The following is a 26,412-nucleotide window of genomic DNA, read 5'->3' on the forward strand; positions in this document are numbered from 1 at the left end:
TCTGGGTACACAATCCAGGTCTCCTACATGGGTGGTAGAAACCCAGTTATTTGAGCCATCTCTGCTACCCCCACCCCCAAGGGGCTGAACTGGCAAGAAGCTTAAGTCAGGAGTCAGAGCCTGGAATTGAACTCACATACACCAATGTGGTCTGTGGGCAACTTAACCAATAACCTAAGTACTCACTTTATAACTAGTCTTACTAAGTATTTTATCTAAGGTGTTAAATAATTATCAAATAAGTGAATACATGGGAAATAGCAGAGTGTTCGGGTGCAAAGCCACAAATGACCTTTGTCAAACAACCAATATGCTAGATATCAGAGCATTTCTCGATAAGAAACCTAGTATAATGCCAGCACACAGAGGTGTTCTATTAATGTTTATCAAAGGAACACACCTACTCTATTGGGAGGACTGTTTTCTGCTTATCATTCAAACTGATATCAAGGGACCTCCAGGAGAGGGCTGGGTTAGTTGGGATCAACATTATCCCTGACAGGTGGACGGATGTCTGACAGCACCTGCTCTGAATATTAATGTTTTCAAAGAGTTCACAGAGCTGATCTTAAATCTAGGAGATATTTATAAATAGGGGAAGCTTAAGGTGTTTGATTGACTTCATATTTTCTGAGAGCTCCCAAAGCAGAAAGGGTTTATACTGTTTAGATCAACACCATATCTAAGTTCACATTCTAATTCAAGTAATACGGTTGTCAACAGCTACCGAAACATTTCATCACAATCTGAACACTGCCCTTTTCTTTGAAAGAGCAAACAGCACATGAAAAACAAAATGCAAATCAAACATGTAGCTTTTGTTTTTACAATTTTTGTCTTCCTACAGGATTGCCGTTTTTATTCTAGTTGATCTGTATTTGAAATATAGAATGTGTTAATGTCTCATAGAAAATTTGAATACCTGTATCATTTTTAAGATTCTGCATTGGGACTGGCACTGTGGTATGGTAGGCTAAGCCTCCACCTTCGGCACTGGCATCCCATATTGGCACCAGTGCATGTCCCGGATGCTCCACTTCTGATTCAGCTGCCTGCTAATGGCTTGGGAAAGCTGTAAGATGACCCAGGTGCTTGGGCCCCTGCACCTGCGTGAGGGACTTAGAAGAAGCACCTGACTCCCAGCTTCAGATTGCCTCAGCTCTGGCTGTTGCGGCCATTTGGGGAATGAACTAGCAGATGAAAGACCTTCCTCTCTGTTTCTCCCTCTCTCTGTAACTTTACTTCTCAAATAAATAAATAAGTCTTTAAAAAAATATTCTGTAACACATTATTTTACTCACGATGGAGCCTTTGTTAAATATTTGAGTATTAAGAAATTGGTTCAACTATCAGCTTAGAACTGAAGGAGTTCTGCATTCATCATGGAGATAATTGCCTAGAAGCCAGATGCCTGTCTGGATAAAGCCACTGCAGTGAAAGTGGAAACAAGGATACAACCTCACTGCTAACGCTAGGCACTCCTGCTCAGTGCAAGGCGCTAAAGAATGGCAGGCAAGGGTGGGCAATGTTAACAGAAGGATGGATATTTACATTCCTCTAGGCAGGACTAAAGGTAAATTATGAGTCGTGTTTTGGATATGGTGATTGGATTTCACCTTTAAGTATCCAAGAGCAAAGGAAACAATCAAGAAATGGGAAAAAAACACTGAATGAAAAAAAAATAGCTACAAACTATATATCCAATAAGGAGTTAACATTCAGGAATATAAAGAACTCCTACAACTCAATAGCAAAAGCAAAAAACCAAAAACCCCTCCAATTAAAAATTGGGCAAAATAACTGAATAAACATTTTTCCAAAGAAGACATACAAAACAGGTATATCTTAGCCGGCGCCGTGGCTCAATAGGCTAATCCTCCACCATGCGGCGCTGGCACACCGGGTTCTAGTCCCGGTTGGGGCGCCGGATTCTGTCCCGGTTGCCCCTCTTCCAGGCCAGCTCTCTGCTATGGCCAGGGAGTGCAGTGGAGGATGGCCCAGGTGCTTGGGCCCTGCACCCCATGGGAGACCAGGAAAAGCACCTGGCTCCTGGCTCCTGCCATCGGATCAGCGCGGTGCGCCGGCTGCAGCGGCGGCCATTGGAGGGTGATCCAACGGCAAAGGAAGACCTTTCTCTGTCTCTCTCTCTCTCACTGTCCACTCTGCCTGTCAAAAAAAAAAAAAAAAAGGTATATCTAAAGGTGTTCAACATCACTAATCAGAGAAATACAAGTTAAAAATACAAGGAGATATCATGCCACTCCAGTTAGACTGATTATTATCCAAAAAAAAGTCAAAAGCTACCAAGCAGTGGTGAGGATGTGCAAAAAAGGAAACTTGCACAGCATTGGTGGGAATGTAAACTGGTGCAGCCATTATGGAATAGAATACAGAGTTTCCTCAAGCAACTAAAAATAGAGCCACCTTAGGACTCAGCAATCCCACTTTAGGAGCACGTATAGAAAAGAAAGAAAATCAGTGTTAGAGATACCTGTACTCTTAACCTCTGTGTATTTTAACACCCATATGATTTTTTTGAACTGATAATCTAGACAATTTCTTAATGCCCAGATATTTCGCAGTTTCAACAATTAGGAGCCCATATCTGAAAAACTATCCCATGTTCTTTATCTCTCTCCAGCTAATAACTGCTCGGCAAGGCTGTCCTAACCCCAGTCTTACGTTTCCATTAGTCTTGTCAAGCCTGAAATACAGGTATGGCATAGTCCAAATCACATATGAATTTCCTTTTACTTAAGTAACTAAAGTCAAGAAGGCAGTAAAAACATAACACAGAAAAAAACCCTAATGGAATTGTATATTCTCTCTGAAAATTGCCAGTAACCATAGCATAAAAAAAAAGACATGGATGCAAAAATGTGAACCTCCCATTAATTATTACTTACCATAATCTTACTAAGAATTAAGTGTTGTACTCTTAAGAATATAAATATTTTAGAAAATCTATTAAGTTATAAAACACATGGGCAAAGAAGCAGCGTGCCCAGGCTCTTTTTCTACATCTTTCCCTTCTGGGGTCAGACAATCTGAAAACAAAGCACATCTACATTTCTAGTTAGGTAACTTACTCTAAGTCAACTGAAAGAAGCTCCGATATTTGATGTTGTACAAAGGAGACTTTATTTTCTTGTGCAAATCAGATAAATTTGTTTAAGGCATTTACTTAGAGGAACAGGCAAGTCGAGGCCATGTTAAATAATAGGCCAGGTGTGCCTTTGAGGCCCTCTTCTTTTTAAATCAGGCACTAACTCTTCCTTCAAAATACAAAACCAGTGAGCCTCCAATTGCTTCCTCCATCACCCCGATCAATGAGATCATGAGATGAGGAACATGTGCTTCTTGGAGCTGACCATCTACTTCACTTTTAAAAAAAATTGTTTGTTTTGAAAGTCAGAGAGAGAGAGAGAGAGAGAGAGAGAGAGAAAATCTTTCACCCACTGATTCACTCCCCAAATGCCAAACAGCAACAAAGACCAGGGCTGGGCAAAACAAAGCCAAGGTCCTGCAGCTTCATCCACGTCTCCCACATGAGTGCAGAGGCCCAGATATTTGGACCATCTTCTGCTGATTTTCTCAAGTCATTAACAGGGACCTGGATCAGAAGTGGAGCATCTGGGACATGAACGAATGTCCATATGGGAAGCCAGCATCACAGGGCTTAAGCTACTACCCCATAATGCTAGCCCCTTATCATTAGTTTCTGTCTGTCCAATAAAGCTTCTTTTCTTTTCTTTTCTTTTCTTTTCTTTTCTTTTCTTTTCTTTTCTTTTCTTTTCTTTTCTTTTCTTTTCTTTTCTTTTTTGACAGGCAGAGTTAGACAGTGAGAGAGAGAGAGAGAGAGAAAGGTCTTCCTTTTCCATTGGTTCACCTCCCAAATGGCTGCTACGACGGGCGCACCATGTCGATCTGATCCGAAGCCAGGAGCCAGGTGCTTCCTCCTGGTCTCCCATGCGGGTGCAGGGCCCAAGCACTTGGGCCATCCTCCACTGCCTTCCCAGGCCACAGCAGAGAGCTGGACTGGAAGAGGAACAATCAGGACAGAATCCGGAGCCCCAACCGGGACTAGAACCTAGGGTGCTGGCGCCGCCGCGGCGCCGGCCAAGCTTGTTTCTTAATCTATGTCATGGATTGTTGTGGCATTTTCCTTTCCTATCAGGCCACCACACAGTAAATGATAGCTACTCTTAGTTCTACTACTTTGGTGCTCACATTATTTATCCTGGGGCATGGCCATCCTGTCTATGAAGTCGGCCATGAAACATTTCTTGCCTAAATCAAACAGATGATCTCACTTCATTCTTGCTAGTTTTGTTCCATTTTAAAAACTTGCTATTGAAATACAGTATATATACCAAGTAATGCACAGAGATAATGAGTTTTTGGTCCTCTGATCACACTAATAACCAGCATCTAAATTAAGGAGAACACACACTAGCACTCTGAGGGTCTTCACTATTACCCCTTCTCCATTTTTTTTAACAAGGAAGCATATATATGATTCAGTGAAGCAATATATATAACAATATACTGCATGGTACATCAGACACAAAAGTTTTATATTAACTGCCACAAATAAAAGAAAATGTAGTCTAGTTTATCTCATCTAGCATAATGATTTCCAGATGTATCCATTTTGTTACAAATGTCATTATTTCATTCTTTTTTCTTGAATGAATAACATTCTATTATGTCTATATACCACCTTTTTTTAATCCAGTTATTAGTTGATGGACATTTAGGTTGGATCTATATCTTAGCCACTGTGAATTGAACTGATATAAACATGGGAGCAAGTCTTATGATAGTGTGTTCAAATATAAAATTTAGCAAACAAAATATGATTAGAAATAATATGTAAAATAATGTTCTCCTAGTCTTATTCAAGGATACTATAAAAAGTTCAGGGAAAGGGCCGGCGCCGCGGCTCACTAGGCTAATCCTCCGCCTAGCGGCGCCGGCACACCGGGTTCTAGTCCCGGTCGGGGCGCCGGATTCTGTCCCGGTTGCCCCTCTTCCAGGCCAGCCCTCTGCTGTGGCCCGGGAGTGCAGTGGAGGATGGCCCAGGTGCTTGGGCCCTGCACCCCATGGGAGACCAGGAAAAGCACTTGGCTCCTGGCTCCCGCCATCGGATCAGCGTGGTGCGCTGGCCGCAGCGCGCCGGCCGTGGCGGCCATTGGAGGGTGAACCAACAGCAAAGGAAGACCTTTCTCTCTGTCTCTCTCTCTCACTGTCCACTCTGCCTGTCAAAAAAAAAAAAAAAAAAAAAAAGTTCAGGGAAAATAAAATTCAAAGATGTTTAGTTTGGTGCAAAAAATATGTCATGCATGTAGTTTTTTCATAATATGCATTCTCAAGAATTTTTGAAGAACCCTCATATATGTGCAAAAAATCAGTTTGTGAGTTTTTGGAATTTATGATATAAGCACAGAAAATATAAGAAATCCAGAAGCAAAATTTTAGATGTAAAGACTAGTTTTGGAAAATTTGGACTTCGGAGTTCCATATTCTCAGTCTTAAGGTAACCTTAAGATAGTTCTATTGGCAAAGAAAGCAAGCAGCAATACCATATTCAGAGGCAGAGGTATGATACACCTAGATTATTTTGGCTCCAGTTTTTATGGTCTAGTGAAGAACTATAATTTTTTTTCATTTATAAAAAATGCTGACAGGCAAAAAGAGCATGTATCCGGCAGAATGTCTCACTAACTTAGAGCAAAACAACAAAAAAATTCAATATACTGAAGCAAAATGATCAATTTTCTTTTGAAAAATTACATAAAGGAAAGGAATGAACCCTGCAAGTCACTCAGAGCAAAATATATGTTTCAAAACACATAAAAGACAACATTCTTCCTGTTAAATAATGTACAGGCTAAAAAACACAACAAAACTACCTTGGAAAAAATTATAGATCATGAGATATGGCAGATGCTTCATCAATAAAGAAGCTCTCATTTTTCTCCTAACTAGTAAATTTTGGGATTTTCACACTGAAATAAAAATGCTTTATTTTCTGAGGCTATGAAGAAACATATTATCTTGCATTTCCTGTCCTCCTCCTTTTCAGTGTTCTCCATCTTCTATGAGAGTCCTGGTATATATATATATATATATATATATATATATATATTTACGTCTTTCACGTTTCTCTTTGTTGGAAGTGTAGAATGCAGATTTCCAGGCATCCTCCTGCATGAGGACTGGGTGCTGTGAGACTCTGGATGAAAGCCTTTAAGGGGTGAAAAAGAGCTGAGCATGCCGTGGGAGTCACGTTATGTCTTTGTGCTGCTACCTGTGCAGCTGCGGCGATCTCCCACCTTCATTAGCTTCGTTAATTCCACTTTGAGGGCCTAGAAGTGGGAGGAGGTGAAGACCTCACAAAAGGTGCTAGCTCTTGATTAAATGGAGAATCAAGCCAATGGAAGAAATGAAACTTCCTGCCGTGAAAGCTACTGAGCCAGAGCCGTGTTTTCAACACATAGCTTAGATTTAAATTTGCTTCTCAACCACTTATTTTATAAAAAAAAAAAAAATCCGATATCCCACAGCCTAATAGATAATGGAGACTGTTCAATCAGAGCTGACTTAACCTTTTTATTAATGTCCTCAAGCTGTGGCCCTGGTCCAGTTACCTGTTGTCTCCAGCCATTAGCAACCGGAGCTGGCCTAGCTACAGCCCCAGGGGTCAGTGTTCACACGTATGGTGCAATGAGTATGCTGTCCCACGGAGCTGTGCAACATGAGGTGCTCCTGCTTAGAGGAATTGGTAGGCTGCTGTGCGGCTGAGGATCGCATTCGAGCAGAAATGCTCTAAATTTAATTTCTAGAGCCTGTAATGAGCTGTGGAAAAATGGATAAGCAGATAACATTTTTTTCAAAGACCAGTGATGAATGATTGTCATTTACTTAATGAAGTGTGGGCTCTGATGAGAAGTTTAATTTACTAATCTCTCAAAGTCTACAGAGGACTCTGGGTCTTAACCCAACTCCGCTCTTTTGTCTCCTTCTCCGACTCATCTCAAACCCTGACTTGCACCTTTATCTCTCAGTGTTTCTCTGCCTTACATGCCTTTCTCCTTTCCTTTCAGTCTCTCACCTTTCTTTCTGCTTACAACCTTTATTGCTCCATTTTGCCACTTTTAAAAAGAATCCCAAAGGCATCTTCTTTTTCTGTCTCTGTTTTCCTTCCTCCTTGTGTCCCAGCAGGCATAATAATTCATCTCCATCTCCCTTTTTTACCACTCACTTCCCCTCCCTGCCCTGCAATTTCTTTACTTTTCACTTGCTGATATCCAGGATCTTCCATTTTTTTTCTATCTTTTTGTCTCTTTCTTTAACTGTCCCTTAAACAAAAGTGCACATGTTTAATGTTCTTTCTGAGGCTCCAGACTGATTATTCTTCCATATCTGTGGTCCTTAAGAATATGAAGAATACATTTGGGGATTCTAAAATAAATCTTAACATAATGACCTATAAAGTTGACATTTTCATTGTGTGTTGGTCATGTCATAAAACTTTTTAAACATGTAATATAGGCTGAAGAATTTTGGAATAATTATTTCTGCAAATAAGACTACTAAAGCCCAGGCAGTATGATCATTAATGCAAATTCTATGTATCTTCCTATTGATTACAGAATCATTGAAAAATGTTTAAAAGTCTTCCCAAGGATTGTTTTGACTATCAACAAAAGGAAGCCTGTTGGCTTTGATGCACACAATTATTACACCTACAATTAAAGATAGCTTTAGGCTGCAGTGTTCCCATGATTTGGGAACTTAAATAATGCTTTCAGCAAAGGCCAAGGAAGAGCATTTACTCAATGATTTAATGTCTTCTTCAAGAGCTTAGAAGATGAAGCACTAAATAGATCAGAAGAAAGAAGTAATCAATTCATGTAGATAAGAAGAAAAATACCTGAGTTAAAATCCAAAAACTAGATCATCGGGGGAGTCACATAAAATAGATTTAAAAATACTAGCTAAACTAATTAAAAGGGATAAAAGAGACAAGATGAAAAGTTACAACATAAAAATTGAGGGGGCGATAACCACAGAAATAGAATTATAAGGAATCACAAGAGAATACTTTGTTCAATTATGGCCAAATAAATTCTGAAAAACTAGGATGAAATAAATCATACTCAAAGAACATATAATTTGCTAAATTGATCTAAGAAGAAAGAGAAACATCTGAAGAGACTGAATTTTAGGATTAATACTGCAGACACTTTTATGTTAGGTGCTTCAAACAATAGGAACTGAATCTACTTGGACTTGTGTACCCTGGCTAAATAACAGTCTTGCTACAGAAAACAGAAACATTGCTGGCAAAGGGGCAAGGCAGCAAGTGCAGCTATAGAGAGGAGAATAAGCAAAGGGAGCCTGCCAGGGACCCAGTCCAGAGGCTGCCCCACTAAAGGTGTTTCCTTGAGACAGGTAAAGGAGGCCAGCTGTCAGTGGAAGGATAAATGCTTCCCCACCTGCAATGCCTCCTACGCTTGGCGCTTCCACGGATGCCACCCCCACCAACTGTGCAGAGACCCTAAACCAGAATCACTCTTGAGGCACTGGACCAGGTGTTGACTGGGCCAGGAAGAAAGAAAGAAAGAGAGAAAGAGAGAGAGAAAGAGAGAGAGAAAGAGAGAGAGAAAGAGGGAAGGAAGGAAGGAAGGAAGGAAGGAAGGAAGGAAGGAAGGAAAGAAAGAAAGAAAGAAAGAAAGAAAGAAAGAAAGAAAGAAAGAAAGAAAGAAAGAAAGAAAGGAGGGAGGGAGGGAGGGAGAGAAGGAAGGAAGGAAGGAATAGGAAAAATTTGACAAGGAACAACTATTAGAAAAAAAACACAAGGTAGTTATAGTTTAAGAGGAAATTCTACCATAGCTTGAAATATTAGACCATTACAAATTGTTAAAAGTATAAGAATAGCATTGATGCCAAAACTTCACAATGACTGAAAAACAATGAAGGTATAAACTAATCTTGCTTAGCACTACTGATGCAGAGTTTCTAGATCCATTATTAGTGAGAAGACTTACTAGCACACTAGTGTCACATAATAAGTAAAAATAATTTAGTTTCATAACATATTACTGCTTGAGAAACTATCCCCAAACTTCCATGACTCAGAACAACGGCTACCTCCTGTCTCAGCTCTGTTGGTCAGGAGTTTGGACAGGGCTCTCTGGGTGGGGATGACTAGCCTATCTATCCTGGAGTATCAGCTGAGTACATGCATGCAGCTGCATTCAGCTGGCAGCTGGCCTGAGCTGTCTTGCCCGGGTTGGTCTTTTAGTATGTCAAGAGCCTTACCGTTAGCTGCCAGCTGACACTTACTCTCCACCGTGTGGTTTCTCTCCATATGGGCTCTCATAGTCACAGTCATTCTCTCCCACAGAATATCCTGATGACCACTGATGTTGAATATTTTTATAGACCTATTGCTAATTTTATGTCTTTGGAAAAACATCTCTTTGATTCTTTAGTCTATTTTTAAAATATAGTTATTGGTATAGTTTCTTAAAATCTGTTTTTCTTTTATTTCTTTTATTTGTTTGGAAGGCAGAGAGAGATCTCCCATCTGTTGGCTTATTCCCCAAATGTCCACAACAAGTGGAGTTGGGATAAACTGAAACCAGGACCCTGGTCTTCTGTCTGGATGGCAGGCCTCAACTATTTGAGCTATCACCTGATGTCCCTCAGGGTGTGCATTATCAGGAAGCTAAAATTGGAAGTGGATCTAGGACTCAATCCCATGTACTCTGATATGGGATGGAGGCATCTCAAGTGGTGCTACCTATTTTTATTTTCCTTTTTTTGTCACGGTGTTATAGAATTTTCTATATTTTTTGAGATTAACTCCTTGTCCTATGTACGTCTTGCAAATACATTTTTCCTTATATTCTGTAGGATGCTTTCTCATTCTGTTTATTATTTCCTTTGCTTTGCAAAAGTTTTTTTTAATTTAATATTACATTTGTTTATTTTTGTTGCTGCCTGTGCTTTTGGTATCACAATCAAAAAACCATTACAAATACAAACATCATAAAGATTTCCTGCTATGTTTTCTTCATTGACTCTTACAATTTCGTGTCCTACATTTAATTTTTTAACCCACTGTGAGTTGATTTTTGTGTGTGATACTAGGGTCCAATTTTATTTTTTTCCATGCGAATATCCAGTTTTCCCCAGAACCATTTATGGAAAAAACCACCCATCTTTTCTTGGTACCCTTGTGGGTGGATATTCAGCTGATCAGATATGTGTGGATTTATTTCTGTACTCTCAATTCTGTTCTATTAGTCTATATGTCTGTCTTTATGCCAATACCATGATGTTTTGGTTACTGTAGCTTTCTTATATATTTTGGAATCAGACAATGTGGTACCTACAGCTTTATTTTTCTTTCTCAAGATAGAGTTGGCTCTTTGTGATCTCTTGTAGTTTCATATGAACTCTATAATTTCATTATGAACTTTGTACTTGTTGAAAAAGTCCATTGGAATTTTGATAGAAATTATATAGAATTTATAGAAAAATTTGGTTAGTATGGATAGTTTGCAACATTAAACCTTCCAGTGTCTGAATACAGGATATTTTCCATTTGTTTCTATCTTCTTTAATTATTTTCATTAGTAGTTTGTAGTTTTTCAGTATACAAGTCTTTTTCATCCTTAGTTTATTCCTAAATGTTTTATTCTTTTTGGTTCTACTGTAAATGTGACAGTTTTTCTAATTTCCTTTTTGGTAGTTTCTTGTTAGTGTATAGAAATGCAACTGATTTTTGAATGATCTTGTATTCTGTAATTTTACTAAATTTATTTATTATTTCTAATAGGCTTTCTTTTAGTGTACTCTCTGAGATTATATGAGAGCATTATCACCTGCAAAACACAGACAATTTTACTTCTATCTTTCTGACAGGGGTGGCTTTTACTTCATTTTCCTATATAAATGCTCCAGCTAAGACTTCCTGTAACATGTTGAATAAAAATAGGAGAATCTTATCATGTTCTTTATCTTAGAGGAAAAACTATTTTGGTTATTTACCATTAAATATGATGCTTCCTGCAGAGTTTCCATATTTAGCCTTTATTATCTTGAAGTATGTTACTTGTATTCCTAAATTTATTGAGTTTTTCAGAAAATGGTGTTGAGTTATATCAAATGTGTTTTCTGCATCTATTGAAAAGATCATATGATTTTTAGCATTAATTATTTTAATGTTGTGTGTCACATTATTTATTTTCATATGTTGAACCATCCTTGCATTCCAGGAATAAAACTCACTTGGTCATGGTATATTATTTTGACAATATACCATTGGGTTCCTTTGTAGTATTTTGTTGAGGATTTTGCATCTATATTCATCAGTGGTTTTTGGTCTAAAGTTTTAATTTTGGCTTTGGTAATGCTAAATTCTTGAAATGAGTTTAGAAGTATTATCTCCTCTTGAATTTTTGGGAGAGTTTGAAAGCATTTTTTTTTTTTTTTGACAGGCAGAGTGGACAGTGAGAGAGAGAGACAAAGAGAATGAAAGCATTATTTTTAATTCTTCAAATGTTTGGTATAATTCACCAGTGAAATTATCTGTTTCAGGTTTATACTTTGTTGAGAGTTTTCACTATTGATTTATTAGTTTCAGGTCTGTTGAGACTTTGTGTTTCTTTTTTTTTTTTTTTTTTTTTTTTGACAGGCAGAGTGGATAGTGAGAGAGAGAGACGCAGAGAGAAAGGTCTTCCTTTGCCGTTGGTTCACCCTCCAATGGCCGCCGCTGCAGCCGGCGCACCGCGCTGATCCTGGCAGGAGCCAGGAGCCAGGTGCTTTTCCTGGTCTCCCATGGGGTGCAGGGCCCAAGCACCTGGGCCATCCTCCACTGCACTCCCTGGCCATAGCAGAGAGCTGGCCTGGAAGAGGGGCAACCGGGACAGAATCCGGCGCCCCAACCGGGACTAGAACCCGGTGTGCCGGCGCCGCAAGGTGGAGGATTAGCCTATTGAGCCACGGCGCCGGCTGACTTTGTGTTTCTTTATAGTTAGTTCTGGCACCTCCACAGTTTAGTACATTATTAGGAGTTCACCCATATCTTCTAGCTTATCCAGTTAGCTCACAGATGTTTTTATGATGCTTTGTATTTGTGTGGTATCAGTTGTAATGTCTCCTTTCTCATTTTTTGTTGAGTCTTATCTATTTTTTTCTTATTCAAAGGTTTGTCAATTTTATCTTTAAAAATATGTTTTTTGACATTTCCTATTATTTTTAGTGTTTTCTATTTCCTATTGTCTATTTTATTTTTGCTCAAATGTTATTTCTTTTCTTCTAATAATTTCTTAATTAATAATAATTAGTTTTATCCTTTTTCTAGTTTGTGGAGTTGCTATTTGACATTTAAATTATTTAAAAAATTTTTTAATTTGTTTTATTTGACAGAGTTAGACAGTGAGAGAGACAGAGAGAAAGGTGTTCCTTCCCTTGGTTCACCCCACAAATGGCCACTACAGCCAGAGCTATGCTGATCCGAAGCCAGGAGACCTCCTGGTCTCCCATGCAGGTACAGGGGCCCAAGCACCTGGGCCATCCTCCACTGCCTTCCTGAGCCACAGCAGAGAGCTAGAGTGGAAGAGGAGCAACCAGGACTAGAACCCAGAGCCCAAATGGGATGCCGGCACCATAGGTGGAGGATTAACCAAGTGAGCCATGGCACCAGCCCCCTATTTATATTCATTATTAGTAAAGCAGAGAGAGAGAAATCTTCCATCTGTTGGGTCACTCCCTAAAAACCCACAACAGCCAAGGCTATGCCTGGGCAAAGCCAGGTCCTGGAAATTAATCTGGGTCTTCTGTGTGTGTGGCAGGAACTCAAGTCCTTGGACCATCGATCTTGTGTGTCTCAGGATGTGCATTAGCAGAAAGTTGGACTCACATGCTGAGACAGGACTTGAATATCGGCTCTTTGATATGAGATGTGGGTGTCTCAAGCAATGTCTTAACTGTTTTGCCAGATGCCTACCCATTTGAGATTTCCTTTTTCTTTTTTTAAAGGTTTATTTATTTATTTATTTGAGAGGTAGAGTTACAGACAGTGAGAGAGAGAGGTCTTCCTTCCGTTGGTTCACTCCCCAAATGGCTGCAACGGCCAGAACTGTGTTAATCCAAAGCCAGGAGCCAGGAGCCAGGAGCCAGGAGCTTCTTCCTGGTCTCCCACGCCGGTGCAGGGGCCCAAGCACCAGGGCCATCCTCCACTGCCATCCCAGACCATAGCAGAGAGCTGGACCAGAAGAGGAGCAACTAAGACTAGAACTGGTGCCCATATGGGATGCCGGCGCTGCAGGTGGAGGATTAACCCAGGGCGCCACAGCACTGACCCAGAGATTTCCTTTTTCAATGTAGCTACTTATCATCATTAAAGCCCTTAATAGTTTGAGTTTGTTTGTTTTTGCTGCACCCATAAATTTTATGATGTTGTGTTTCATTTTCATTTGTCTTAAGACATTTCTGGTTTTCTTTTTGATATATTCTTTGACAAAATGGTTTCTCAAAGGTGTACTGTTAACTTCCACATATTTTTGAATTTTCTAGTTTCTGTTCTGCTGTTGATTTCTGCCTCCACTCAATTATGGTTGGAAAAGATACTTGGTATGATTTCAGTCTTTTCAATTTGTTAACACTTGTTTGTGACCTAACAAAGGTTTTCCTATAGAAAATCCCCTGACACTTGATTAGAAAGTGGGATCTCTGTCCTTAATGTGCTGTACATTGTGATTTAACGCTATAACGAGTACTCAAACAGTATTTTTCACTTTGTGTTTCTATGTGGGTGCAAACTGTTGAAATCTTTACTTAATATATACTAAACTGATCTTCTGTATATAAAGAGAATTGAAAATGAATCTTGATGTGAATGCAAGGGGAGAGGGAGCAGGAAAGGGGAGGGTTGCGGTGGGAGGGAAGTTGTGGGGGGGCATTGTAATCCATAAGCTGTACTTTGGAAATTTATATTCATTAAATAAAAGTTAAAAAAAAGAAAGTGTATTCTTCTGCTGTCAGTGGAATGTTCTGTATATAAATATTAGAACCATTTGGTATATAGTCTTGTCTTCATAATGATCTTCTGTTTGGGTGTTCTAGTCATTAATGAATATGCGGTATTGAAATTTATGGTTGTAATCCTTTTTTATTTATTTCTCATAATTCTGTGAACATTTCCTCTATACATTTAGGTGGCAACATATATTTATAATTTTTGTATCTTCCTGATGAGTGATCCCTATTTAACGTCTATTTTGAGTAGGAGGGTACCTCAAAAAGTTCATTTAAAATGTATATCATGAATAAACTATGCCTGAATTTAAAAATACACTAAAATAAATTTACTTCAAAATCCATTAGTCCATCAACTTGTTGAAGTATGCCAATATCATTACCACTTCTCTATTTTGGTTGCTGTTTTTATAGAATATCTTTTCACAGTCCTTCAATTTTACACCGTGTGTCCTTAAATCCCAAGTAACTTACTTACAGAGAGCACAAATATATTCTAAGAAATACTTTTGAAAATGAGAAAATATCATCCTAAAGCCAGCATCATGATTAACTGGGAGACACTGAGGGCTTTCTTAGTAATAACAGGACAAAGAAAAATATGTCCACATTCACTATTATTCAATATTTTGTTGGTCATATTGAGACCACAAAATACATGGGTTAAAAGTATAAATCAGGAAAGAGGAAATAAACTATTTGTATCTGATAAAATTAGAAAACAAATTCAGTAAGTGAATTTATGAGGATAGCAATTTGGAAAGCAACCACTTTCAACATATAAGGAGACTTCAAACAGTTCATGAAAAGTTATAATTTGAGGATAAGTTTAGGATCTGGTGTTGTGGTACAGTGAGTTCAGCTGCTTCTTGGGATGCCTGCAACCCCTACAGAGTGATGGGATCAAGTCCTGCCTCTGCTTCCTATCCACTTTCCTCAATTTTCTGCTAATATGCACTCTGGAAGGCAGCAGATGCTGCCTGAAGTATCTGGATCCCTGCTACCCACATGGTAGACCCTGATGGAGTTTCTGACTCTTGGTTTCAGGATTGAACCATTGAATGAAACATCTCTCTCTCTCTCTCTCCCCCTGTAACTCTGTCTTTTAAATAAATAAATCTTTAAAAAAAATAACTAAATGTTTAACTATCTTGCAAAAATATTTGAAACCCATACATAGTTTTTCAATAATACATATTTTCAAGATTTTTAATACCTTTTAACTCTATGGATTTCAAATTTATTATAGCAAAATAAACTTGTCTTCTAGTTCCATTTTTCCACAGCTTTTTGAGGTACCCTCATACAGATAGGGGACAACCTATGAGAAGGTACATTTGAAGAAAAGATTATATTGGCAAGAAGACAGATAAAATACTTAGGAATGAATTTAACATAAAAAATACGAGAGATACACGAAAAATTTAAACACCACTTAAGGACACACACACAAACACACAAATGCATAAATGGATATTTTAATTCTCAGCATCATGACAATTTTTCCTTTAAGTTAATTTAAAATTTTAAAGTGATGTGAGTACACAATTGCTTATCAATTAGACAAATTGGGGCTGGCGCTGTGGCGCAGTGTGTTAAAGCCCTGGCCTGCAGCGCCAGCATCACATATGTGTGCCAGTTTGAGTCCTGGCTGCTCCTCTTCCAATCCGGCTCTCTGCTATGGCCTGGGAAAGCAGTAGAAGATGGTTCAAGTTCTTGGGCCCCTGCACCCATGTGGGAGACCTGGAAGAAGCTGCTGGCTCCTGGCTTTGGATCAGCTCAACCCTGGCCGTTGCGATCATCTGGGGAGTGAACCAGCAGAATGGAAGACCTCTATCTCTCTGGCTATTACCTCTCTCTGTAATTCTTTCGAATAAATAAAACAATTCTTTAAAAATAAATAAATTAAAAAATTAATTTTAAAGTTGATAAGAAATATGAATAAATAAAAATTGCTGGCAAAAATCTCCAAAGAATTAGTAATATGAAACAATCCCTATGTATTTTAATAGTACTATAATAAATTAATTCACATATTTAAATATGTAGGAATTGTAGCTTTAGAATATCCTAGAGCCAAGGAACAGTATAAAACATTCAAAGTTAAACACACACAAAAAAACGGGAGTTTAGTTTTGATAAGGATAATACTTAAAATCAAGAAAAATGTTTGGGACCAGCGCTGTGGCACAGCAGGTTAAAGCCCTGGCCTGAAATGACGGCATCCCATATGGGAGCCAGTTCTAGTCCCGGCTGCTCCTCTTCCGATCCAGCTTTCTGCTGTGGTCTGGGAAAGCAGTGGAAGATGGCCCAAGTCCTTGGGCCCCACACCCACATGAGAGACCCAGAAGAAGCTCCTGGCTCCTGGTTCCTGGTTTTGGATTGGTGCAGTTCTGGCCATTGTGGTCATTTGGGGAGTGAACCATCAGATGGAAGACCTCTCTCTCTCTCTCTTTCTCTGCCTCTCTCTGTAGCTCTTTCAAATAAATAAGATAAATCTTTAAAAAAAAGAAAGAAAGAAAAGTGTTAAGGGGATAGATGACTCAATACATATTGTTAGGACAACTGAGGATAATATTTGGATCCACACCTCATTGCAAACATCACAAAAAAATTTCAAATGGATCAATGGTCACAATGCACAAAATTAACCCTTAAAATTACTAGCAGGGGCTGGCGCGCAGCTCACTAGGCTAATCCTCCACCTTGCAGCACCAGCACACCGGGTTATAGTCCCGGTCGGGATGCCGGATTCTGTCCCGGTTGCCCCTCTTCCAGGCCAGCTCTCTGCTGTGGCCAGGGAGTGCAGTGGAGGATGGCCCAAGTACTTGGGCCCTGCACCCCACGGGAGACCAGGATAAGTACCTGGCTCCTGCCATTGGATCAGCGTGGTGCGCTGGCCACAGCACCGCTGGCCATGGCGGCCATTGGAGGGTGAACCAATGGCAAAGGAAGACCTTTCTCTCTGTCTCTCTCTCACTGTCCACTCTGCCTGTCAAAAAAAAAAAAATTACTAGCAGGAATGTGATAATGTTTTAATGTTTCTAAAGAGACAAAAAACAAAAACCCTCCATAAAACATGTGGACAATTTTCAAACAATTTTACATAGGAAAATATAATAAGCATTGCAAATAATACTATAATCAAAATTTTAAAATAAGTACAACATGGTAGTTTAAAAAATAGATACTTTTAACTCTTTCCATAGAGGGACAGATAGATTGAAAGAGGTCATCTTACAAAGCAACATGAAGAGAAAAAAACATAAACATAAAATAAGAAAAAACAAACACAAGGAAGGTAATTTCCAAATAAAACAAACACAAAAAGGACTTAACAAATGAAAGGTTACAACTACTCAAAAAACTAAATGAGTAACTTTGCCTTTCCAATAATAAATAAATAAATAAATCTTTGGAAAGAGCGGTTTGGGGCAGGCACTGTGGTTCAGTGGCTCAGTCACTGTTAGGTATCCCCACACCCTTCCTGGAGTAAGTGGGGTAGAAGCCTACCACTTCTCAGAGTTTCAAATCTCAAACATTTGTCAAAGCCCTCTGCTGGGAAGTCTAGGAGCAGACACTCTCCTACATTGTTGGTGAGGATATAAATTTGCACAAGTTCTCTAAAAGGCAATTTGGAAATATATATTTATATTACAAATGTGTATAAACTTTGATTCAGAAATCACAGTTTTAAGAGTTTACCTTGCAGACATTCCTCCAGGTATTAAAAAGGCATGCATGTAAAAGGTTGCTTTTTTTTGGCACTCTGTAGTAGCAGACAATGTAACACAACCCAATGGCCAACCAATGGGAAAAGAGAAAATATAGTACATATCTACTAAGGAAAACATCATATCTGATTTTCAACAGGTAATAAAAAATTCCCTGTGGACTCTCATGGAAAGATTTCTATGAAATAAAATTAAACTTTAAAATACAAGATGCCAACTGTTTACTTCCATGTAAATATTCAGAGAATAAAAAACTTATACTTTCTTATATTTGAATCTTATAGACTCTGAAATGATAAACAACTAATTACTATGTTGTTAGCAGGACAGGAGGGATGAAGGTAAACCAGGCACACAGGGATCAGAAACAGTGGGAAGCTTTCATTTTATACCATTGATACATAATAACGTATAGAAAATATAGAAGCATTTCTCTTGAAAACATCAGAGAAAGAATATGTGCATGTTTTCTTAAAGAAAAAAAAATGTGAGAATCCTACAAAGGAGAGAAAACGGTACAAGATACTAGACTTTGGGCCGGCGCCACGGCTCACTAGGCTAATCCTCCGCCTGCGGCGCTGGCACCCTGGGTTCTAGTCCCGGTCGGGGCGCCAGATTCTGTCCCCGTTGCCCCTTTTCCAGGCCAGCTCTCTGCTGTGGCCAGGGAGTGCAGTGGAAGATGGCCCAAGTACTTGGGCCCTGCACCCCATGGGAGACCAGGATAAGTACCTGGCTCCTGCCATCGGATTAGCACGGTGCACCGGCCGCAGTGCGCTGGCCGCGGCGGCCACTGTAGGGTGAACCAATGGCAAAAGGAAGACCTTTCTCTCTGTCTCTCTCTCTCACTGTCCACTCTGCCTGTCAAAAAAAAAAAAAAAAAAAAAAGATACCAGACTTTGCAACATGGTATGATGCTATGGCAATAGGTTTAAAGAGTAAGCAGTTTTTATCCAAATTATTTCCCATTCCTGGAGGCAAATATAATATATTTTCAAATATTCAGCAGACATTAAAAAAACCAATCATTGCCGGCGCCGCGGCTCACTAGGCTAATCCTCCGCCTAGCGGCGCCGGCACACCGGGTTCTAGTCCCAGTCGGGGCGCCGGATTCTGTCCCGGTTGCCCCTCTTCCAGGCCGCTCTCTGCTGTGGCCAGGGAGTGCAGTGGAGGATGGCCCAGGTGCTTGGGCCCTGCACCCCATGGGAGACCAGGAAAAGCACCTGGCTCCTGGCTCCTGCCATCGGATCAGCGCGGTGCGCTGGCCGCAGCGCGCCGGCCGCGGCAGCCATTGGAGGGTGAACCAACGGCAAAAAGGAAGACCTTTCTCTCTGTCTCTCTCTCTCTCACTGTCCACTCTGCCTGTCAAAAAAAAAAAAAAAAAAAAAAAACAATCATTATGTAATCAAGGGAGAATTTAAGAAAGTATTTATAGTGATGGCAATAAAATATGTACTTAAATTCGCACATTATCAGCAACTATACAGACCAAGAACTTATTCACTAGGTTAAATTCCTATAGGCCAGAAGCAATAATTTTGATTGGATCTTAAAAAGGCACAAGGGCAAAGCTAAATCAGTAGCAATTTATAAGACATGGATGAGGTCCAGGCTGTACAATAAAAAAGAATCAAGGAAAGCAAAATCAAAATAAAAGCATGATCTATCAATCACAGTCTCATAAGAACACACTACTCAACAGAGCATCAAAATGTATCAAATGATGAACTGGCAAAAATATAAAGAAAACTGACTTCATTGTAAATTTGTCTATATTAACAGAAAAAACTTAACACATTCTTTAAATAACTTGGGCTAAGGAGTAAATAAAAAATTCCTGACTTAGATCTTTACTAAAAATGTAAAACAGAGCCTATGTTGCCAGCAGACAACAGAATGATTCTTTACCTACATTTTAATGTCAGAGGATGACAATGTGGAAAATATCCAAATATGTCAAGTAGTAAATGAAGTTCTATGAATGTGTAACTAATTTACCATTGAATAAATAGCGAATAATTATGAAATTTTAAAATATCCTGTTAACTAATTCTTCCTATGTTCAAGTTTTCCTTTTGTCCTTAGAAGTAAATTAAAAGACATTTATAAAGGGTTGAAACATAAAAATTGATAAGTATTCTCAAAACTACCATTTACTGCACACTTACCATGTTCAGTCTCTAAGTCAGATACATTAACTACATGCTAACTCTGTCTATACACATATACATACAAGATGAACAGCCACATACAGATGCACACCCACACATATGTAAAATGAATAGCCATAAAGTTTTGAATATTGAATGACATAATCCCTGTTTTAAATATGATATACTTTCCACATAATAATTACATGAACGCTAATATGTATTATATAATAAGACCTATTTTAAACAGGAGGAAACAGCTTCCAACAAGGCAGTACATTACCCATGATAGGATACATAGGAAGCAGTGGAGGCGAGGTTTGGATTAAGAGTTTTCAACAATGGGGAACAGGATTATTTGTATTTCTTATGACTTGCAAATATAATTTATTAGAATAAACTCACTTTACCTTACAATAAAATGTAGAACTCTTTTCTTCATAGACTCCTGCCTTTTCTTTGGGCATTTCATTTGATCCCATTTTGTCAATGACTTCTCCAAAGGAGGAATTTGGGTGTCAACGCAGGGAAAGAAGAGGCTGGAAAGTGTGTTGGCAATTCTCCATCCAAGATACTTGGAGAAAACTTCTTCCCCTACATCGGAAGCAACTTTTGCATCATACCTCGTGAAAGGATCAGTCAAATCGTTTAACTCCGCCTGTTGAAAGAAAAGAAAAAGGAACTACTTGAAATACAATTAAATGATAGAATAAATTATGTAATATTAAATGACAAAGTTATGTTCACTTTCTTTGATGATTATAGCATTAATCCTGCTAAGTAAAATAAGCTTTATAAAAAAAAGGCAGTTTCCAAAATAAAAATTTTTCAATGAGAAAAAAGTGAAGCATAAATGAATCCAGTCTTAAAATTTTGAAAATTTAGTAATAAAACTTAAATTTTTAATTTGACTCACTGGGCACATATGAATTACATAAGTATTTCTAAAATATATTTAATAAGAAATTAATCAATTAAAGTAACATGTTTTATAAAATCAGACTTCCATTTTCTTCTGCACAATTTGAAACTTACTTGAAGTCAATGCAACCTTTCAATAAAAATAAAAATTTTTAAGTGAAAAACAAGGGCTTTTATTTTGCTTGATTGAAGATGTTTTAGTATTTAGATTTTGATTAAATCTAATGTTCTAATATCAAAATGACCACAAGAATTCCACAATATTTAAGCAGCCTTTCTATAAGCAAAGTTATTTTCTGAAATATTCTATTTATGTTCAACAGTGTCTATGACTTATTTTATTTTATTTTATTTTATTTTATTTTATTTTATTTTATTTTTGACAGGCAGAGTTAGACAGTAAGAGAGAGAGACAGGGGGAAAAGTCTTCCTTCAGTTGGTTTACCCCCAAAATGGCCGCTAGGGCCAGTGTGCTGTGCCGACCCGAAGCCAGGAGCCAGGTGCTTCTTCCTGGTCCCATGCGGGTGCAGGGCCCAAGCACTTGGGCCATCCTCCACTGCCCTCCCGGGCCACAGCAGAGAGCTGGCCTGGAAGAGGGGCAACTAGAACAAAATCCGGTGCCCCGACCGGGACTAGAACCCAGTGTGCCAGCACCGCAGGCAGAGGATTAGCCTAGTGAGCCACGCCACTGGCCTCTATGATTGATTTTAACTACTTCTTTAGATGGCCAGAGGCATATTTTCCTTGGCTGGAATCAGTAATATTAAAGGAAAATATAAGTAAAATGTCCTGTGCTATATAATTTTAAAGTTCACAATATGTTCATACTGGGAATTCTTCCTTTATAAATAAGTTGGATGCTGTGTTTTTTCATTTGTTTTTATTTAATACTACCCATCTTCACGCAGCTCATTACTAGTCACTCAGAATTCATTTTTAATGCCTATTGAAACTGTAGGAGGAAGTACTGGAATGGAAAATGTTTTGCTGCATGAGAACATCTAACAGTCTCCAGGATTCCAAGATCAGGTTGGGCTCAATGAAGCTGTCGTTCAAAGACTGATTATTGAATTATCTAGGCAAAATTGTAAGGAGAAAAAGAATATAGTCTCATGACAACTGAAAAGGTTTAATACAAATGAGGACAAATAAGCAAATGTGGTTTACCTTGAAAGCCACTGGGAATGGGAAAGAATAACAAGCAAAAAAAAAAAAAAGAAAGAAAGAAAGAAAGAAAGAAAGAAAGAAAGAAAGAAAGAAAGAAAGAAACACTAAAAAGGATAAGACGAAAATCATGCAAACAAGCAAACCTGTAGCACACAATACCTCTTCTGGCTATATAACCAAAGGAAACGAATCAGTATGCTGAAGCAATTCCCACGCTCCCCTGTTTATTACAAGGCTATTCACAAAAGCCAAGTTATTGAATCAACCTAAAAGTCCATCAACATATGGATGAAGGAAAATGTGATGTACATATACTTTTCAGCCATGACAAAGAAGGAATTCCTGACATTTGCAGCAACATGGATAAGCCTGGAGGACATTATGTAAAGTAAAAAAAAAAGTCAGTCCCAGAAAAATGAACACCACCATGTGATTTCACATTTGGAATCTAAACGAGTTGGTCCTAAAATTCAAGGGTAGAATGATGGTTACGAGGGGATGAGGGGAACTGGAGGGGATGGGGGTACTAGAGGGATATTATGAAAGATATAAAAATCTCAGACAGGGGTGAGTTCAAAAGATCTCGTTTATAGTATTGTTGACCATAGTTAGCAACTATATTGCATTCTTGAAAATTGATGAGGGTAGATTTTCTAAGTGTTTTTTAACAGTAAAAAATGATAACTATGTCATTAGTTCAATTTAGTCATTTCACAATGAGTATATATATATTCATACATATGTGTATATATATATACTTCAAAATGTCATGTTGTACAGAATATACACAACTTTTTCAGTAAAAGAAGTTTTAAGGGGCTGGCACTGTGACATAGTTGGTAAAGCCGCCATCTAGCATGCCAGTGTCCCATATGGGCACTGTTCTGATTCCGATCCAACTCCCTGCTAATGCATCTAAGAAGGCAGCAGAGTATGGTCAAGTGCTAGGAACCCGCACCCACTTGGGAGACCCCAATGAAGCTCCTGGCTCCTGGATTTGGCCCAGTGCAGCCCTGGCTGTTGCAGCCATTTGGGGAGTAAACCAATGGATGGAAGATCTCTCTCTCTGCCTCTGTCTTTTCTTCTCTGTAACTCTGCCTTTCAAATAGAGACTGATTTATTTATTTGAAAGGCAGAGTTATAGAGAGGCAGAGGCAGAGAAAGAAAAGTCTTCTATCTAGTGGTTCACTCCCTAGATGTCCACAATGGCCGGAGCTGCGCTGATCTGCAGCCAGGACCCAGGAGCTTCCTCTGGGTCTCCCAAGCTGGTGCAGGGGCCCAAGGACTTGTGCTATCTTCCACTGCCTTCCCAGGCCATGGCAGAGAGCTGGATCAGAAGTGGAGCAGCAGGGATCCGAAACAGTGCCTATTTGGGATGCTGGCACCTCAGATGGTGGCTTTATCCCCTATGCCACGGCACCAATCCCTAAAAACTGTTTTTAAAATGGCACTATCAACAAAAGAGAGCCCCTTCTTTATAAGAAGTATTTCAGAAAAATAAGAACTAAGAGCTTTTTCACTAGTCACCATTAAAATATATTCAGTTTTAAATATCTTTTATTTCATCATCTCTGGATGTTAGAATCAATCTACAATTATGTTTGAACTATTCCCAGTTGAACTGAGTATCCTTCCTAATAACTATGTAGAAACCATGAAAAGAGTATTCTATTTGAAACAAGTTAAACTGTACTTGACACTTAGTAGCTGTTGTGACTTTGAGGACATTATTTAGCATCTCAAAGTGAGTAACTTCATGTGTAAAATAGTAATCACAACACCTGCTTACCACCTCTGGTTTAATTTTTCATAAAGGAAAGGTACTTGAAAATCAATAGAAACATATGGCATTGCACAAATATAAGATAATGCAGTGAACTCTACAATTACAGAGAATAATGAATGAATAAATACGTTAGTGAAATAAGTGGACCTACAAAAATAATGCCATCTGCTGTCATAATTTCAGGAAAAACACACTGTTATCAAGTGTAGCATTATCCTGTAACATAGGATTTCGGTGCTGTTTCCACCTCGCCTCGTTTGCCTAACCCTTGCTTTCCTCCCTCTGAGGCAGGAGGGGCTGTACCTAGTCTGAGACGCAGGCTCCGAGCAAGGTGAAGGTATTGCCATATCTTTCACTAGGGTTCCCTTGTTGGAAGCTCAGGTGAATTTCCATCCTTCCTTAGTCTCCACTGTCTTTGACTTAGGAAAATGTATTCTCACCACAAACATGTATTTTGCTTATAGATAAAAGTTTTTATTTTTCCACAGGAAGTAGCCAGGAGAGAAAAGGGGGCCTACAGTTTGAAAGAACTGAAATCAAGTGTGGCTCCTCTTCTGCTTCCTAGTTAAGAATGCACGTTTGGGGAATCTAGAGAACCTCTCCAGAGCTGTTTTGTGCTTAGCTTTCCTTGTCTGGCTACTCACTCTTTGGAAAGGGGAACTTAGATCATATAGGATGGTCTACCTGCCAGTCCGTGGATAGCAGAACAGGGTTTGTCCCTTCCCCTACTGCTCTGGGCTTTGCAGAGACCCCCGGCACCAACCATGCAAGACCCAACCCATCCCCAGCCTGCCAGAGACTATTTGGTGATAGCACTATTTTTTTATCCATCAGCATTTTGTTCACATTTTATAGTCATTTTCTATAGCTATTTCCCCTCTTCTTTTACATTTTACAGTTCAGAGATGTAAATGCCGCTGATGCATACGTTGGTTTCTGGTGAGTAGATTTACATAAAATTTTAGTGACCATCTTTTCCAAAAGACTCCAAATTCATAAATCTAATACTACCTAGCCTCACAATGAACACCACCTCTAACTTCCATCAGCTGGTTCATTCTCCTAATATCCACAACAGCCAAACAGTGGCTTAATCTGCTACGCCACATTGTCTGCTCTCCTTTCCACCATTTTTCCTTTAACCTTCAAAGTATAAGCACTTCATTGGTAATCTCAAAAGATTATTTCCTGTGGGAACTGTAAAACCTACAAAGGAGAACAGCAAGAGTTAATTCCTTGCTACTTAAATTGTGTTCTTCGACCATCTTTTTGTCACTGCCTGACAGCCTGTTACCCATGCAGAATCTCAAGCCCAACTCTTGTATGACTGTTAAAGTTTAAGAAGGAGTGATGCAGTAGACAAGTTGTGTGGAAAACGCGACTTCTCGGAACATGTTTCCTCATCCCTGAAATGGAATGATAAAAATTCTTCCCTTCACGGGGTGGTGTCAGGATTAAACACAAGAGCTGCATAATTTTCTAACACAATGTCCGACACTCAGAAGCTCTTTACTGAATGTCAGTTCCTTTGTTTATATTTAATCTGGGAGATAGCCTGATACAGTGAGAACGGCAGAGCCTTTGGGTGAAACTCACTCACAGAACATCCAGCAGCAACCAGGCACTTACGGGATCGTGTTCAGAGGCAGATTCCTGATCTGCATAGGTGGTGCTGGCACTGTAGTGCTCACATGGGTTCACACAGACAAGAGCCTGAGCACAACAAATACTCACACTGCCTTTCATTCTCCTGAAGCAATGTGTCTGTCACACTGAGACTCTAAGTATTTGAGGGACTGTACTCTTTCAAACACACCTCCCTCTCCACACTTAGAGTTTCCACTTGTGTCTAAAGAAAAGCTACCTTTGGAGAAGGAGGAGGAGGGAGGGAGGAAGAGGAGAGATGGGCACTGAGAAAATGAGACTGTTCATGTTGTTTGTTCTATTTTGTTTCTCTACAGAGTGCATTAGGAGTATAAAAATATCATTAAGAACAAAACAAATTTTATTTGAACAATCTCACCATGAAATGTTAACCACAAAGTGTTTTACCTGATGAGTCGAAGCTACTCTGAATTAAGTCACATAGTTGTATTAGCTGTATCCATTCCTTTCTGTACCCATTCCTTTCCTACACCAGATGGTGGAAAGCACTTACACATGATGATTTCTCCTGGATGTGCCAACATATGCTGCTGAATTGCCTATACAGAACAACCTTGCTCATTGCAAGTCTCCCTGGAAGTATTTCAAACAAAGCACATCAATTAACATTTGTTTATTATGCCATTGTGAGTGTACTGCAGTTTTTTTATTTCTTTCCCAAAATACTCAGGCAACAGTTGGGTTTTTATTGAATTTGTCACATGAAGGGCTCACATTTAGGGATCAATTGAGAAGTGTTTACCATTACAAATATGCTTATTAAATAACTCACCTCCACTAAGCCTCATGTTTTAGAATTACAGAACACAGAATGTTATTGATTAACAAACATAACTATGAAAGTACATAATGTTAGTGGTAATTCATTTACCAGTGTTGTAGATAAATTGAGGTAATCAACACAATATTTTATTAATTTATGTCAGAAGGTATC

The 26,412-nt window shown here is 38.9% G+C and overlaps 1 protein-coding gene across 25 annotated transcripts in view; it reads right to left on the reverse strand.

Annotated features, from left to right (window-relative positions):
• TMEM232 (transmembrane protein 232) overlaps nucleotides 1-26,412 on the reverse strand; it is a 343,834-nt gene that overhangs the window by 103,434 nt on the left and 213,988 nt on the right. For 23 of the 25 annotated variants that reach the window (XR_011381960.1, XR_011381961.1, XM_051853886.2 and 20 more), the window contains one exon: nucleotides 20,350-20,597. Coding sequence is in view for 23 of the 25 variants with exons in the window: in XM_051853886.2 (XP_051709846.2) it covers nucleotides 20,350-20,597 (248 nt within the window). In the remaining 2 variants the exon portion in view is untranslated. Of the gene's footprint in view, nucleotides 1-3,739; nucleotides 6,862-15,316; nucleotides 15,861-20,349; nucleotides 20,598-26,412 lie in introns of those variants that run through there. The other 2 variants (XM_070056526.1, XM_070056528.1) reach the window with 2 other exon arrangements.

This window comes from Oryctolagus cuniculus, chromosome 14, assembly GCF_964237555.1.
Source record: "Oryctolagus cuniculus chromosome 14, mOryCun1.1, whole genome shotgun sequence".
NCBI lineage: Eukaryota > Metazoa > Chordata > Mammalia > Lagomorpha > Leporidae > Oryctolagus > Oryctolagus cuniculus.